The sequence below is a fragment of the Aulonocara stuartgranti genome (genome assembly GCF_965226115.1).
Source record: "Aulonocara stuartgranti genome assembly, chromosome: 17".
Classification (NCBI taxonomy): Eukaryota; Metazoa; Chordata; class Actinopteri; order Cichliformes; family Cichlidae; genus Aulonocara; species Aulonocara stuartgranti.
In genome coordinates, this window is record NC_138953.1 from 17,325,211 (window position 1) to 17,342,521 (window position 17,311).

Genomic DNA, 17,311 nt, shown 5'->3' on the forward strand with positions numbered 1-17,311 from the left:
GGCAACAGACATCCCCAGTTCTTGGTGATTTCAACATCCCCTTTTGGGTTAAAATGGAGGCTGACATTGTAAGGGACTCCTCTCTAAAGGCCCTGCTTTTCTCAAAAGTAGGGAGGGCTGAGAGTCTTAAGAAACTGGGGTTTGTTCTGTAACAATCTGTGCAGATTTTAAACCAAATTAGAGGTTTTTTTGAACTGCCAAACTCCTCTGTGCAGGCACCAATATGTGATAACCATGCCTTTTTGCCTCCTTGGGATGATAAATCCTACTATGTTTGGAAGGAGAAGGGTTTAATCAAATTCAAAGATCTTTATATAGATGGAAAATTTGCATCATTTAATCAGTTTAAGCAAAAGTTCGATTTACCGCATTCACATTTTTACTGTTACCTACAAGTCATTTTATGCAATCCAATATGAAGAATTACCAAGATATTCCACACGAACATAACCTTTTTAAGGTGTACCTGAGCCCTCCTTACTCCAAACATTTGATTTCTACAATTGTACATTTGTTTGAAGTGCACTTCAATGCTCCAGCATTGAAGTGCAGACTACGAGGATAAGAGATGCTTGGAGGGAGGAATTGGGCATGGAAATATCAGAGTCAATATAGGACAAATGCCTATCAAAAATTCATTCCTGCTCTGTTAACAGCAGACATCAATTAATACAATTTAAAATTGTCCATCGGCTACATTATTCCAAGGTTCGGATACACAAAATTTATCCTTCAACTTCCCCCATATGTGACAGATGTAAAACATCAGAGAGCACACTGGCTCACGCTTTCTGGCATTGCCCCTCATTGATCAATTTTTGGTCCAAAATATTTAATTGGTACTCTAAAGCTTATGGGATTTCCATCTCACCCAATCCAGAAATTGCAGTTTTTGGCTGTGTACGTTCCAGAACTATCCCTGCGACTGTGCGGGTGCCAATCGACCTTGGAATGATGATTGCGAAAAGACTTTTTCTAAAGGAATGGAAGTCTGCTGCTCCTCCCTCCTTCAGTGTCTGGCTCAATGACATGTTATCAGTCATTCAGCTGGAAAAAGTTTGATACCTACAAACACCTGCAGCAAATGTTTTCTCAAAATCCTGGACTCCGTTTTGTACTCACCTTGAGAAAGCTCACGTTGTATAAACATGTACCATGGCACTGCAATTTCCCTGTTTATTACATATTCATGACATTTAATTCATTATGGATACTGGTAGTTTCTAATTTTAATGTTTTCTTTCTTTTTCTTTTGTCTTTCTCTATAGATTATTATTATTGTGCTATTTCTTGCCCTATCATCTCAGCGCCTGAGCTGTATTTGTTTGTTGATGGGGTTTTCTATGCTGAAAAAATTAAAATAAAATATTGGGAAAAAAAACGCTATGCTACGCCAGGTGTTTCATCAGATTCGAGGTGTTACCTCCTTTGCACAGTATCACCTTAAAGCACTTGTTGCAGGCTGCTGAGTTTGCATCTTTTGCTGTGAAGTACAGCCAGACTTTTGACTGCTTCGCCTTGAGCATGTTTAATCCGTAGCTCTGCTCTAAAAGAACGTACGTACCTGGGCCTGCCTACTATCCTGGGAAAGGTAAAATGATTGGCTAGAATCCAAAGTGTATGACATCTCAGGAAAAAAGCACCGAAATGTGCGCTGCTTTTCGGTCTGGTTACTACCGCTTATGTCAGAACATACTGGTACCCATCCCTAGTTGTCATTATGTTCATTCCAGTCAGCTGTTTCCCCATCTGTTTCCACTTCCCCTGATAACCTCCTGTGTGCATTTAGTGTGTGTGTTTTCATTCATTCCTCATCTGATCGTCTGCTGTCATGCCATGTTCCCAGGTCTACATGCCAAGTTGTTGCGTTTAAGGTTTTTCATATCAGGGTTTCCTGTTTATGTTCAGAGTTGTTTAATGTTTAGCCTTAGTTCACCCAGTTTAGGTTAGTGTTTAGTTTTGCCTTTGCCCCTTGTTTGGTATTTTTAAAACCAGCCTTTAACAAACGGCTCGTGTTCAGTAAATATCAAGTTTGCCTCCACGCTTTGTGTTCTCTGCACTTGGGTCCACCTCCTCACTCCACACAGTCTGCTTCAGCCAGACTGTGGCAAAACGTTGCTGTAATTGGACCAGAATTTGTGCATTTTGCTGTAAATGATGAACATCCTGATAACAAAGCTCTCTGAAATTTCCTGATTGGTTGTTTCCATTTCCATCAACGGCATCGAAGAGCTTGCTGCTGTGTTTCTCACCATTTAGCTTTCAGGGATTATTCAATCAAACTATCACAGAGTGGGAAGCCAGGTGGGAATTAGGCCTTATTGTTATCGTCTGGATTTTTCAGGGTAACGTAACATTTCGGGGCTCTTCCGGGATTCTGAAACAGGAAGTCCTCTGTGTCCTCTGTTAGCTTCATCTTTGGTGACTAACGTGACGAGAGCAGCTTCAGCAGACCTGATCAGACTGATGATATAACCAATGTTCCCTCTAATTTTTCATGTGTCTGAGCGAACACACAAACTCCCTGAGCGGTCCCTTGAAGCACTGTGAGCAACAGCAGGCGTGTGCACTGTGGTCACACCAGCATCGAATCCATCCAAGTTACATGGTTTATTAAAATAATCAAATTACAGCATTTACATTTATGTTAGACTACTTTTAATTAACTGCTTTAGCCCACTTACAATGAAAATATTAAAAAAAATCTTGTTCATGACCTTTGTAGTATGTTAACACTATTGGAAGTAAGACAGAAAGAGTTGAGCGTGCATGGGCAGAAATGTTGAGAGCGCAAGCAACACATTGCTGACACATTGCGAGCGAGCGCAAATGCAAAACCTGAGCGAGAGGGGCTGCTATTGTGTGTGTGTATGGATAATAGCAAACACTGAAATACATTTTTTGCACGCAGCAATGAAGTTTGTTCACTCAAATTTAGCTTTTCTTTACGGTGGCCGTGAGAGGCCAAACGGACTGCAACTTCAGAAAACACTTGCAAAAAGAAAAATGCTGCAAAAAGAAAAAAACACCTCCAAAAAGAAAAATGGTGCAAAAAGAAAAATGGTGCAAAAAGAAAAACGCTGCAAAAGCACACACAACACAACGGAAATGTTTCTGGGGACACAATAAGCGGACGGACCAGTTGCACGAACCAAAACATGCTAACAAGTGCACTGGGACAGGGAGACACTTCAAAGAAGTGGAAGCGGAGCGGCCAAAGAGTAAACTTTCAAAAGTAAGTTCTGAATATTATGTCACTTATTTATGTGCAAATGTTTAATAATGAAGAACATTAAAACATTGCTGTTGGCCACATGCCGGCAAAGTTATGTGACATTAGCGATGTTTGTACTTTGGGTTAACTTTGTTTTAAAGCCTTTACTTTATATGCCGTTCAATAGTTGACCTTAATCCTACAGAGAATGTGATGATTCTATGGATAATTAAAGTCAGTCATATATCCACAAACACAACAGGCTGAAAGTCAGTGATGCTGCTCGGTTTGCAGTCCTGAATATCACGGCACAAGCAGGATTCACTGCACTGTTAATGTTAGCTATGTTATATTGCTGCCTCTGTTCGGTGGTGTCGAGCCAAACGGACTTTAACGTGTGTTTGAACGAGCTGACGGTTCACTCGTTAAGCTGGAAGAAAGATGCTTTAATCACAGGAGTCACACATGTGTCCACTGTACCATCTGGGAACTCTTCTTGTTTAGCACTTGTAATAACACAAACACTAAATCCTCCTGTTTGTAGCAGTGTATACACCTGAGACTGTCACCTGTCTGTCTGTCCTGCACTCTCTCTCTGTTTCTTTCTCTCTGATTGTGTAATAAAAGTATGAACATGTGTTTATAAGTTACACTTGTGTTTGAATCCTGCAGCTTATCACACATTTGATTTCCATGTGTGACAACTGCAAATGTCCAGAGTGAGGATAGACTGAGGGACCCACTGCTGCACATCATCTGTGAGGCTTTGCACCCCTGATGATCCACCAGGACAAACTCAGCAGTGTGTGAGGAAGAGGAGGAGGAAGAGCCAGCAGCAGCTGACAGATGGAGAGAATAGACAGACTGTTCCCTGTTTGTGAAGGACTGCTAGGAAAGTTTAAAATAACTAATTGTCTGTCCTGAATCAGTCTTATTAGGTAATGTTCAAATAATATTATCATTCCAGTGTTTTCAGTGTGGGAGAAAGTACTCAGGGCCTTAAAGTTACACACTATGAAAGGCAGCAACGACTTTAATGTTCAGAAACCTAAAGTATGTATCAGCAGCAGAATGGAGCTAAAAATAAATGTTTGTTCCAGTTCTATGAAGCTTTGAGTATTTTGGATTAGTAGCACTGCTGTGTTTGTTGCATCATATTGCTGTAATTGTTTATATGCTTTATATATTCTGAGGTAAGTTGATCTATAGTGTTACACCATATTCTATAATGATGTTATGTGTTTGTAGACTTTCTGCCCAGTTTGACCCATTTAGCAGAAGTCAGCCTGTTTAAGGCTCTGATATCTATTCTGTATGACTTAAAGCAGTTATGACATGATCTGATTTTCTCACCCAATAAAGGAATATTTCATATATCAGTCTACTCTTCATTTTATCAGAAACAGTTATCACAGCTTGTACATTTTCTTTTTACACATATATGTAAGCATTGAGCCAAATTTAGTAATGCCAACATATTAAAAGAACAATATTTGTCTCTTATATATAATACATCCGGTTGTTCAGTGATGACGCGACGAATCCTACTTCCGGGTCTAAAGTAGTCTGTGTTTAATATGGCTTTTGTGTTGTTAACATGTTTAATGCTTTGTATTTTCTTCTATTTAATCTCAAAAAGCTCCTAAAACAGTCAGTGATCATTGTTGACCTCCCTCGGCTTTTATTACCGCTAATCATTTATTTAAGCTCAGTTTTTAAAACCTTACTATGTAACTACAGCCCAGCCCATGCAGCAGTATATGAATGACTAACCTCGTATTGTGGATGGATTATCTCAGTTGTTCTCCTGGCTGAAGTTTGGTCCTTTTACAGCATCCTGCCATGTGATTACATTTGTTCCTGACCACCGAGAACACTCACGTTAACTTTTATCGAGTGGAAAAAAAGTTAGCTTGTTTATATTATGCTAACATAGCTGTGTCGCTAGCGGTCACGTAGCACATCATTATATACCACCTAGCCAAACTTCAGTCACTGCTTTTTAGTTTTCTGTCTTCATTTATGCTGGAAGTGATAACAGAGCTGTACGTTTTAATTTGTTTCCAAAACCCCGCAGTCAGGACATGCTATATTGTATTTAGATAGAAGCTAGCAAGCTAACTTCCTGCTAACTTCTAACTCCGTTAAATGTCCTAAATTCCGTTTTCATGGATGCCTGGATGTTAAACTCAATTGTTACACCTGGTAGAGCAGAACGCTGATCATTTTATTAAAGATGAAAGACTTTAGACAGTTTTTCAACTCTCAGTAATGCCATAGTGATCATTTGATATATGGACCTGCAGCGGAGTTTAGGTTCAGACACGGCTAGTGACATCAGACTGAACAACCGGATAGATACACTGTCACAGATACTTGTCTTTAAGTGAAGATTTAAGGTGATAGGAAATATAAATAAATGCAACTTGAATCTTTACTGAAGCTCAGTGTTTGGCACAGAGTTCATGTTCACTGCTGTAATAACTAATAATGATTAATATAATATTGGCCATATTATATTTACATTACCAAAGTGAGATAACTTTAGTCTCATGAACAACATTAGCTAATTGTTATTTACTAGCTAATCTTAAATGACTGTTCAGTAGAGAAATGAAGCCCAAAAATCATGTTTTACAGTCCTGTGGTCTCAGCCTCAGATACTTATCAAATCACACAAAGCTCATGTAGAAACAGATGTACAAAATATGTTCTCCTTCATTTCTGTCAAACAAAGCTGTATGAAACATTTCCATGGAGAATTTTTCTTTTTGCAGCATTTTTCTTCTTGCAAGTGTTTTTCTTTTTGCAAGTGTTTTTCTTTTTGTAGCATTTTTCTTTTTGCAGCATTTTTCTTTTTGCAAGTGTTTTCTGAAGTTGCAGTCCGTTTGGCCTCTCAGGGCCACCGTATTTCTTCGCTGAAAAATAGATTTCTCCTCAAACACTTGCAACTGCAGTTTTTTTTTAACATGCAAATTTTTTTATGTCCGCTCAATTTTTTTTTAACGTGCGCTCAGAATAGTGGCACAAAAATAACGCCATACAAAACCACCGTCACTCCTAAAACTTCCTCCCGTTTCTTAACAACTAATTGCCATGTTTTGATTGGTTGACATGGTACATTTTTCGACCAATGGGAAAGGCTGGGGGGTGTTGGTTTCATTTTTGCTCACAGGCGGAGAGTGCTTTCGAGCGTTTTCCTTATAAAATGCCGTTTTTACCGTTCATTCCCACAGTAAATATAAACAACGATAGTATTCAGGAAGAAAAACAAACACTGCATATTTTTTTAATCACAACTCTGGTTTTACCTGGCCCATCAACACAATTTAAAAACTGGTATAAAGTCCACACTTTTTCCGTCAATTGTTCCGTCTGTCCTGCTCACATCTCCAATGGTTGTCCACGTTGTTAACGTGGCTTCACTCCACATCAGCCACGGCGCTTTGCCAGCTAAAACACCGGTGTCGGCACATAAGGACGCTGTCATAGCCTGTCAACGACGTTGATTAGCTGCGTATATACGTGAATGTGAATCGCGTGATTGGCTGGACTATGGGATAAGAGAATGGTTCTAATCCTATACGGGAGCAGCTAGTCACTTACTGACTAACACTGCAAAACAGAATTGTTAACGTATTTACATTAATTTCAATTCAGGTTAGAATTTCTTTTTTGTGCGCAACGCAGATTTTTCCTGCGCAGAGACCGTGCCAGCAGTGCGCAATTGCGCACGCGCGCAGCTTAGAGGGAACATTGGATATAACTGATGCCTTCAACCTCATTGAAACAGCAAAATACAAACTTAAAGGAGACTTTGTGTTTGAAGAAATGAATGTCACACATCCTGCAGTCCACCAGCTAACAGAAAAGCTCCTACCTGCACAAAGCTGCACATCACGTGATATCCAAACATGGGCAGGCTGGGCCGACTCTCCCTGTAAACGTGGACAGTGTAGATGGACATGATAACAGGCTCCGGGTGGCTGCCGTCCATCACCAGGATGCTGATCTTGCTGTTGCCGAGGCCAACCGGGTAGTTCGCCATCCTGAAGGAAGAAACTTCTTGTTAATCCTGCTGTTGTAAAAGTGGCTGCAAGGAGGTGCTCTAAGGTTATCCTCTGTGAAAAGGAGCAAATGGAGCTACAAAGCCAGATTCACATTTTATTTGAGTTTCATATATCCAGCATGGATCACAAATCTAAACTGAAATAAAACAACTCTTGTGTCCCTTCCTTTTTCCTTATAAAAGCCCAGCATAATGCTAATGCATGACAGGGAGTCCTCCCTTGATGGCACCTGTTTCCAAACCATGACTCCAGCAGACGTTAGCAGCATAGTTAAAGCCCAGAAGAGAAGTAGTAGTAGCTGGTTGCTGTCAGTAGGCTGCTGCTTGCTTCATGCCCCAAATCAAAATGGCGAATGCTATAAAGCAGTTCATGCTCTGATTTTACTTCAATAGAAATGTGTTAAAAGAATCTAATAAAGGAAGTACATCTGTTGTCTGCTTAAACATGCTGTCCAATCAAATGTCACATTTCGAGGTTCCTTTCATTCAGGACTATCTCGACTGCACCTTCTCTGCTGTAACCTGTTGGTTTTTACAGTCCTGGTCTCACCTGGGTCCTCGGTGTTCATCCAGGTGGATCCTGCAGGCCGAGCTGACAGGCTCCGGCCGGATCCGAACTGTCATGGTGTCAAAGGTCACCTCTGCGTGGTACTCCTTCACCAGGGGATGGAACGGGGGGTTCAGAATGAGGGGGGGGTCTGTGTAGATCTGTCGAAGGTGGGGGTCCACACAGAGACCTGAAACAGAAGAATCAGCATGACGTTCGATCTCGAGGTTCTACTTCACTTCACCCATGACACCCACCACTAATGAACAGAGCTTTCACAGTAGAGTACTGAGCAAGTCCCGCTAGGAAGCCCCTGAACCTGTTTGGGGGTAAAACCATCTCCTGTTTCCTCAGGTAGAAACCAAGCATCATCCTCTAAGGCTGAAGCTGGAACTCCGTTAAAGAAAAAAACTTTGCGGATGCTGTGATCACACTTTGGCTGCATGGATCAGAAAACCTCTGCAAACTGCATCCACTAACCACAGCTTCACTTCCACTTGTACGTTAAAGCAGATAACCGTCAGTGAGCTGATGCTTTTCCATCTGCAAACAAATGCCATTTGTCCTACCGCCACCAGGAGGCACAAGTGAGTCTGTCCATATCTACATTAGTGTGACAGATATGAGCAGTACCAGGACCAGCGATGAGCACATTCTTCCTGTGCTTCTCTCACAGGTGTAGGTGTGAATGGCTGTCTGTGTTAGCCCTGTGACAGACCGCGTACCTCTACAGGTGTAATTGCCTGTCGCCTTGTGACACCTAGAACAGGTTGTATAGATTGAGCAGCATCATGTGACCACATGTGTTTCCAGATGTGAGGACAGGTCTAAAATCCACATCTCACCTTCGTCCTGTGAGGAAGACAGAGCTGGTTGCTGACTGGGCGGTTCGTCTGTCCTGTGGGAACATCAGACATAACCCTTCAGTGAACATCTAAGTTCACACACAATGGATCATCTCACACCTGTGAGCCTCTTACCTGCAGCTCCTGTTTGTTTTCAGCTTGTAGAAACCTTCGATCTGGGTCAGGAGGTCAGAGAGGCCACGAGGCAAGGATGAGGAGGAGGAAACACTGGGATAGAGCTGTGGGGACAAACAAGGCAGACACACACAGTTAACACTGCTGAAGAAGAAGATGATGAAGGAGGTGGGGCTTAACTAACCGGCTGAAACGCTGATGAGGTCTTCATCAGCAACTGAAAGTGCAGCAGAAGAAGAAACTCGTCTTCAGACAAACAGACGCCAAGTGTCCCTGTACAGCCACCGTACTGACACACACACACACACACACACACAGAGTCAGGTGGGTGACATTTAATTTTTTCATTTATTAATAAAAACAAACAGAATCTTTTTTTTTTTTATGAATCAAATAAATGTCTGTAGGATGTCCATCAGTTTTAATTCATTTTAAACTCAGTGTTTCTAATGCTTTTATTTATTTCATTTTATTTGTTTTGGTTAATTATTCAAAAAAATACGCTTTTTATTAGTTTATTAAAATATTTATTCTTTTTCTACACATTTTATTGAGAATCTATTGATTATTTATTGTTATCTTTTGCATTAAGTATTCATTAATTATTACTTATTCATTCATTTTTTTCCTGACATGGAAAACTCCTACTCCTTTAATGACAACACGCTACTCACCTGGCTCCCCTCCCTCTCCGAGGACAGGTGTGTGTGTGAGGACAGGTGTGAGAGTGGCGGCAGCAGGAAGTCCAGCGTGTCCTCCAGGATCAGGTCTTTGGTGATCTGTTGGTCGAAGGCATCGTTGCTCAGAGCTGACACGTTTAACTGTGTGTCCACCTGAAAAGGAGAGGCAGACCAATCATAGAGCAGCTGAGGTCAAGGCGCCCTCTGCTGGTTATTCACCTGAACACCTCAGGCTGGTTGTATGTTTGAGGTCCAGTAAAGTGTGGTTATTCTCAGGTCCAGTCAGAGACGGAAGCTCTGCTGGGTCATCATGTAACTCAAGGGTGGGCAACTCCAGGCCTTGAGGGCTGGTGTCCTGCAGCTTTTAGATATCACCCTTGATCAACACACCTGAATCAAATGATTAGTTCATTACCAGCCTCTGGAGAACTTCAAGACATGTTGAGGAGGTAATTTAGCCATTTAAATCAGCTGTGTTGGATCAAGGACACATCTAAAACCTGCAGGACACTGGCCCTCATGGCCTGGAGTTGCCCACCCTGATGTAACTCAACCTCCAGGTGTCTCAGCAGCTTGAAGCTTCTTCTCTTCTTCATGAGTTTGAGACCTTTCACCCAGAGGAGGCAGAACGTCTCTGAAGACCAGCTGGAAGGCTGAGCTGAACTTGAAAAGATAATGGTCAGACTCTTACCTGGACTACCACAGGTGTGACAGAGCCGCTGAAGAACAAAGTAAAGGTGAGCAGCTGGAAGCACAACAGACACCTGAAACACACAGTAGTGACAATATGAGCCACCACTGGGCGCAGACTGCACACACTCAGTAGACATGACAGATCCAGTCTGAGGCATTTTCAAGTTTTCAGCTGAAACCAAAACAGACACCCAGACACTGCACCATCCTTTCTACCCACCTTTCTTTCTTACTCGCTCCCTACTTTTCTACCTTCATTTCTTTCTACCTTCATTTCTTTCTACCTTCCTACTTTTAGCTGCAGTTTGAAGCAACTGCAGACAGACAGGTGTGTACTGAATCTGGATTGTGAAACAGGAAGTAAAGTTAAGAGTTTCAGCTCAGAATTCACCTGCTTATGGTTCGCTGCTTCTTATTGGTCGACGCTGCAGCCGCCTGCAGCACTTTACTTATCACCTGCTTCACCTGCCTCAAAGCCTGATGGGAGGCTGCTGGATCAAGGTGCTGCAGCAGGAAGTCCCTGAGCTGACAGGAAGAGGAGGAGCTAAAGGCTAACAGCAGTGGTCAATGATAATTTATCGTCCCCAATGGGAAACTGATTTGCAAGTGAAAGAGGATGTGCTAGCAGTGAAGTGTTAGCAAGTCCTACACAGGAACATGTTTTACCTTCACAGGTCGGCCCCTCGGATGCTGAATGGTCATTACCACGCTGATGTCATGCAGGAAAGAAGTCAGCGGGGTCACTGAGGTTACCAGGACATAAACATTCACCATGGCAACCAGAGCAGGAGGCGGGGCTTGGCTGTCAGGGAAACTTTAGAGAAACAAGAAACGTTACCTTACAGAACTCAGACAACTTCCTGTCAGCTGGTCACATACAAACCTGTCCAGAGGAATCTCCACCTTCTGATTGGTCGATCCACAGGCATGAGGGTTCATGGGTAAACTAGACTCTGAGAGAAACAGCAAGAGGTTAGCTGAGACCTTCAGATTAAAGCTCAGTTCCAGGCAGTGCTCTTATTTGGCAGTAATGTCTCATGTTGGATGAGCACAGATCATGCGACTTAGGCCACAATCAGCTGATCTATCACATTTAATCTAGATCAATAAGCTGATTTGATTTACCTGCTGCAGACTTACCTGTCAGCTGGAAGTGTGTATAGAAGTGACACAGACCTCCACCTATGTTTGAAAATGCCTCTATCAGCCCAGGCAGCAGGTTCACCTGAGCACACACACAGTTTAGCTGTTATGTCATCAAACATGCCGTCAGTTGACACAGACAGGACAGAAGGGGCTCACCGTCTGATGACGCTGCAGGTGAGAGAAGGAGATCCTCCTCAGACAGCTCTGCTCTGACGTGCTGAGGCACAGCAGGAGGCTCCACCCACCAATGCCTGTAACCATGGAGACACACAGAAGCCTCACCTGTAGTTTAGTGGAGCTTTATTCACAAAGCGACAAATCACGTCAGTCAGGTAGACTCAAATCAACGGCAGCCTGTGAGGGACATCGTCTTCGTCACACTTTCAGAGAGAATAAAAGAGCCACCTGCACGAGTCCCAGCTCGCCCCAAACTCCTTTAACTGTGAAAGACCACAGAATCCAAAACCACCGGAGGCCTTTTCTGCTTGTTTTACACAAAGAAAACGGGAACATGTGGAAGCGATTGTTGACAGGAAACGCTCTGCGGTGGGCTTTTTGCTGGAGCTGTTAGGTTTCAGCAGAAAGAGAACGAAGCAGGATGTTCAACACAGACAACTTTACTTCAACAGTGAGACCATGCTCATGCTGTGAACCAATAATACACAGATTTAAACCTGATGTCCATCCCTCCCTCTATCTGTCCTTCTGTCTATCCATCCATTTGTCCATCCATCTGTCTGTCCATCCATCCATCCCCCTACAGTGAAGACGAGTTGAGCTTCTGCTTAGTCTCTTTCTGTGTTGTTTTATGACCAAACATGAGCTAAAGGAACTTCCCATTCCAGCTTCCTGTCGTCCTCGGTCTGCAGAAAGCTTCACTTCATGCTCTCAGGTTTCTCTCAGCTTCTCCTTAAACCTCAAGCTTTACTGTCTCACTGCTCCTCAAACATAGGGGGACACAGACAACACAATAATGTGCCTGCCTCTGATCACATAAGCCAGTCAGTGAAGTCTTTATTACTCTGATCTACAGGTTCAGGTAGAGGCTAGGTTATTGTGTAATTAATAAATAATAATACATGACTAAAGCCAACATGTTCTTTCAGAGATGGTGTAAACAAGGCCTCTGGTGATACTGATATAATGTTTCTTAACACTGACCTAATGAAAGGAAACATGGTGATGAATCTTTGATGAAGGGTGTTAAGAAAATATCTGATAGAATCATCCAATCAGAGGTTCAGATCTCTTTGCCTCCACAGGATTCAGTTGATGTGGTAATGAACATGTGAATAAATCTGCATCATCATTGTTACCCTCACATCTCCCTGAATTGTTCATGATGTTCAGTGCTGTTGATAAATCATCTCTGAATTTGACATCAGCAGCTGGATGACCCTCTGGTCTGTTTTTTTTGAGGCAAAGTGGGTGGGGTTAAACCCAGAGTGACAGGAAGCATGGAAGCCCCTCTGTGGTAACAGGCCATTTTTCGGTCTTGTGCATGCTCATGTTTCTCTGCCGTGACATGCACTACTGAAGTGATTTTCCACAAACACTTGCTGAGGTCCATCTGCTTTCACAGGAAGTCTCCACCCTCCTCCACCCACAGGAAACCCTGACCTCTGCTCGCTCATGTCGCTGTTTAAAGCTCCAGCAGGGCGGGGCCGTCTGAGCGCGCTCACACTGTTTACATGCTTGATATACAGAGACTGTGTGTGTGTGTGTGTGTGTGTCTCTGTGTGTGTGTGTGTGTCTCTCTCTGTGTGTGTGTGTGTGTGTGTGTGTGTGTGTGTGTGTGTGTGTGTGTGTGTGTGTGTGTGTGTGTGTGTGTGCGCGCGCGCGTGCGCGCGCGCGTTTGTCTTTCTGACAGGTTGAAATGTTTAAAGAACGGTTCATTCAGGATCAGATTCAGAGTGTTTATATTCCCAGCAGCACCTGAAGCCAGCACAGCACCCCCTCAGATGTATATTTACCCTGCGTGCTCCTCAGGAAGCTGCTCGTCTCGGCGTATCTGGACAGGTGGACCTCGTAGTCCATCTGCTGCAGGACTCTCTGGTACAGCTGGACCTCGGTGTCTGAGGTCGGGTGTCGCCCCGTCAGAACCACGGCCCGGCGCCGGTGGGGGGTCCTCTGAGACGAGAGCTGCAACTGAGGGGGCGGCAGGAGTTCGTGTGAATCAGAATACGAATCAGAATACTTTATTAATCCCTAAGGAAATTATGTGGGTTACAGTTGCTCCAAGACAGTAATAGACTAAACTCTTTAAATAATACAATATGTTACAGAGTTTACAAAAGTACAAATTGGTGTGGAGAACATTTTTGTGATAGCTTTAAGAGAGTTTGACACAGCTGAATGACACCCGGCATGGTAGAGCTCCAGTTCATGAAGCACTCAGAGATGAACATTTAAACCATGAAGCTGTGTTAGCCCTCAGACTAAGGTCAGCTTGCCGCTCTGATGATGGCTGTCTGCACACAGCCTGTCAGGTGTTTCTTCTCACCAAAGAAGAAGAAATGCAGTCAGCTCAGGCCTGCAGCTCTGAGGCTGGGATGCTGTTTTCCTGTCGGGTCAGTGGCTGTGATGTCAGCCTCACACTGCTTCCTGTTATGCTTAATCTAACACCTTCAGCTTCCTGTCAGCTGACACAACGAGGCAGCAACGCTCCGCTGTCTGGACTCCAGACAGATCGATCACAGACAGTTCTTTATCAACTGGGATTTTTACAGAGAAAATTCCAGATTAACTCAGCAGGAGGAGCAATATCAGACCATCAAGCCCACATTCCAGACTGATGGACTGAGTCACATGACCCAAAACACCCTCATCTCACCCCCTCCCCGGTTTTAATGTCTCACTCAGTTTAACGTGATCTGTGATCCCAGCGTGTTCACTGCTACAGGATTAGAAATGAGAGAAATGATTTTACACATAAATACATTAGAATTATGTCATTATAGCAAATATTAAACCAAATGACAAACACACATTTTTAATTAACCTGTCCAAACAGCCAATCAGAGTCCAGCTGATGGATCAGACTGTTTCAATTACGTTAACCCGTTCAGGACCCACTGACCATCACCCATGGACTGGACAGTATTTTCTGGTTAGTCAGAGTCTTTTCAAACCTCTGAGAGCTCATGAGGTAACATGGTGTGCTTGTCATGGTCCTCTGCTCCTGTCAGACTGGATTAAAATAGATGTTGAGAATCTGCTCCCAGCAGTAAATCCTCACGTCTGACTGGAAGCTGTGGGGAGGAACCAGAGAAATGAACAGCTGATGGCCAACAGCTGAGAGTCAGCTGACACAAGAACAACATCGACCTTTGACCCTGAAGAATGGTCAAAGAAAAGCCCAGAAACTTCCCGAAAGACCTTAAAAGGTTTCATAACACATGAAGACACTAGGGACGGCCTCTCAAACATCAGACACACCAAAGAACCCTGAAGACACAAAGACAGAGCCTAGAATTTCCTAGAGGTGGAATAATCAGGCCCTGCATCACCCGGACACCAGTACATACCACAAAATACCTGTAGCATTCAGAAAAACCTGAAAGACTCAGGAAAGAACCCTCCTGAGAGACTGAGAAAGACCCCAAAATACTCTGAAAGAGAAGGAATCCTGCAAGAATACTCAGAAGTACCCTGAAGTCTGTGGAGACCATTGTGTTCAGGGTGACCTGCACGGTGAGCCCTCCTCTGCTGTCGCTTTAATTCTGCGGAGGTCGAACAACACACACAGCAGAAATACAACATTCAAACCTTTATTTAAAGGATTTTTTTTACGTCTTACACGCTAATGAAGACCGTTCAGATGTATTGATGAAGTTTGTTTGTCTTCATGCATAAAGACTCAATAATAAATTCCTTCTCAGATGTTCCCGTCCTGTGGGTCGGCAAAATGTTTTATCGATAAAGTTTTACTGAGCCACAGCATTACGAAGATGTTACAGCTCTTCTTGAGTGGTGTAAATCTAAACTCATTATCAAGTTTTCAGATGAAGATGGAGTGAAAGCTCATTAAAGCCTCAGCGTTACTCCAACTCTGACCTCTGAACACGACACTCAGTAAAAGGTGAAGGATGAGCAGACAGGAGTTTACAGCCCTCATAAAACAAAACAAACACTGTGAGTGTGTGCGTGTGTGTGTGTATGCATGCGAGTGTGTGTGTATGTTTACACTCTTGTTATCTGTCAGAAACTGGATCCTCGTGGCAGAAATATTTCTATCGGGACACCAAGCACCAGGACACACTTAAAATACCCAGAACACATGCCAACTGGATTGGCTGGCTCTGATTGGTCCATGCAGCTGTCAGTCACCCCGTGGTAAAATAAAACCCTCGTGCTCACAGTCGTTCATCCGTCTGTGTCTAAAAATATAGCAACAATGAGACAGAAGGAGCCTCGGCCCAGCAGGAATCCTCCTCCAGTGGATGCATTCAGAAGTCCATTCAGATATCAAAACGTTTTAAGAAGAGTTCACTCCACTCTGCTGTCTCAGGGTCGTTCACATGTATTTGAAGTGTTTTAGTTAAAACAGAGCTTTGGGGTCATTTTGGGTTCAATAATAAAGTTTATGTGGAACCAATGAGACATTACAGTAATAAAGCGCCTTAGGAGAAATCTAAACACATTTGAGGAAGTTTTAAAACAATATGATTTTCACTAAACTCTGACACATGATAAAGTGGAGTACAGTTTGACAGAGTTTAACTGGAGTGAAAAATATAGTGTTTGAAAGGTGACGGTCATCTAAGACTCTGGAAATAATAAAAACAGCCTGACATTTGGTGATGGGATAGTGGGGCGGAGCCCTCAGGTGCCTGAATCTCACTGGCTCAGTGCAGATGCTCCTTAAATGTTTGCTTTTGTTTTAATTGAGTTTGGTGAGCAGCTTTACTAAACTGATGCTGGTGGGGGTCATTATGGGCCACTCAGAATGACGTCATGGTGTGACGCAGATATGCTCACCTGTGCGTGTCTCTGCAGAGCCTCCAGAGTGCACACAAACCTGCGGGTCAACATCTGGAGCGAGGGTACCTTGTAGCACACATCTGACCGCACCGGCTCGTCCCCCACCATCAGGTACACACAGAGTACGAGCAGGAGCGCGAGCAGCAGCAGGGGCGGGCCGGAGCGCCGGCGGAGCAGCGGGACGCACCGCATCACCGGAGGGCGAGCTTCACCGTACCTCCGTCACCTCCATCACCTCCGTCAGCTCAATCTGAGCCCACTTAGGTCAGCACAGAGCATGCGCAGTTTGAATCCTTCATTAGAAAATAAAGTCCTGCTTTTACGTGTCCCGAAGACACGGGTGAGCGCGCAAGAGAGGCCGTGACTGCCGTGCTGCTGAGCCGTGCGCGGACCTGAGATCAGACGGAGGAGCCACGAACTCCGCAAACTCCGAGCTCACTCCTTTAAATGGACACTGTATGACTCCTCGAAGTCAAATCTGCGCCGTCCTCCCCTCATTATCTTCTCCTACTCCGTCTAAACTGCTTTACCTCCTGTGCTGGAGCCACGCATCAGGCTGGAGCTGCTGTGGAGTAGCGGGACACCATCTGGTTTGAGTTAAAGCCAGCAGCAGGAGGAGGAGGCTCCGTCGTCAGGTTTCAGGTCCTGGGTCCGTCCTCTCCTCCAACTTTTCTGCACACAAACAGGAGGAAGCTGCTTTTCCCCCTCTCTGCAAGGAGTCTGCAGGAGGTCAGCTCCTCCTAGTCCAGATATTTCAGGCGCGCGCACTCCACGTGCGTGAGATATACACACACACACACACACACACATATATATATATATATATATATATATATATACATATATATATATATATATATATATGTGTGTGTGTGTGTGTGTGTGTGTGTGTGTGTGTGTGTGTGTGCGTGCGCGGATGTGTGAGCGTGCGCGGATGTGTGACTATGTGAGTTAAAAAGCTCTCACTGTTTCTGCTGACCAACAACTTTCAAACTGCAT

General features: G+C 43.7%; 1 protein-coding gene across 1 annotated transcript in view; it reads right to left on the reverse strand.

Annotated features, from left to right (window-relative positions):
- The window catches only part of cped1 (cadherin-like and PC-esterase domain containing 1), a 28,173-nt gene extending 11,097 nt beyond the window's left edge, over window positions 1–17,076 (reverse strand). The window contains exons 1-14 of the mRNA XM_082510999.1: window positions 16,310–17,076; window positions 13,303–13,477; window positions 11,486–11,580; window positions 11,324–11,408; window positions 11,067–11,136; window positions 10,850–10,997; window positions 10,575–10,708; window positions 10,182–10,254; window positions 9,485–9,643; window positions 8,995–9,099; window positions 8,811–8,914; window positions 8,676–8,728; window positions 7,834–8,020; window positions 7,095–7,263 (exon numbers count right to left, since the gene is read on the reverse strand). Of these exons, the coding sequence (XP_082367125.1) occupies window positions 7,095–7,263; window positions 7,834–8,020; window positions 8,676–8,728; window positions 8,811–8,914; window positions 8,995–9,099; window positions 9,485–9,643; window positions 10,182–10,254; window positions 10,575–10,708; window positions 10,850–10,997; window positions 11,067–11,136; window positions 11,324–11,408; window positions 11,486–11,580; window positions 13,303–13,477; window positions 16,310–16,504 (1,752 nt within the window). The 5' untranslated portion in view covers window positions 16,505–17,076. The remainder of the gene's footprint in view (window positions 1–7,094; window positions 7,264–7,833; window positions 8,021–8,675; window positions 8,729–8,810; window positions 8,915–8,994; window positions 9,100–9,484; window positions 9,644–10,181; window positions 10,255–10,574; window positions 10,709–10,849; window positions 10,998–11,066; window positions 11,137–11,323; window positions 11,409–11,485; window positions 11,581–13,302; window positions 13,478–16,309) is intronic.
- Between the last annotated feature and the right edge of the window lie 235 nt (window positions 17,077–17,311).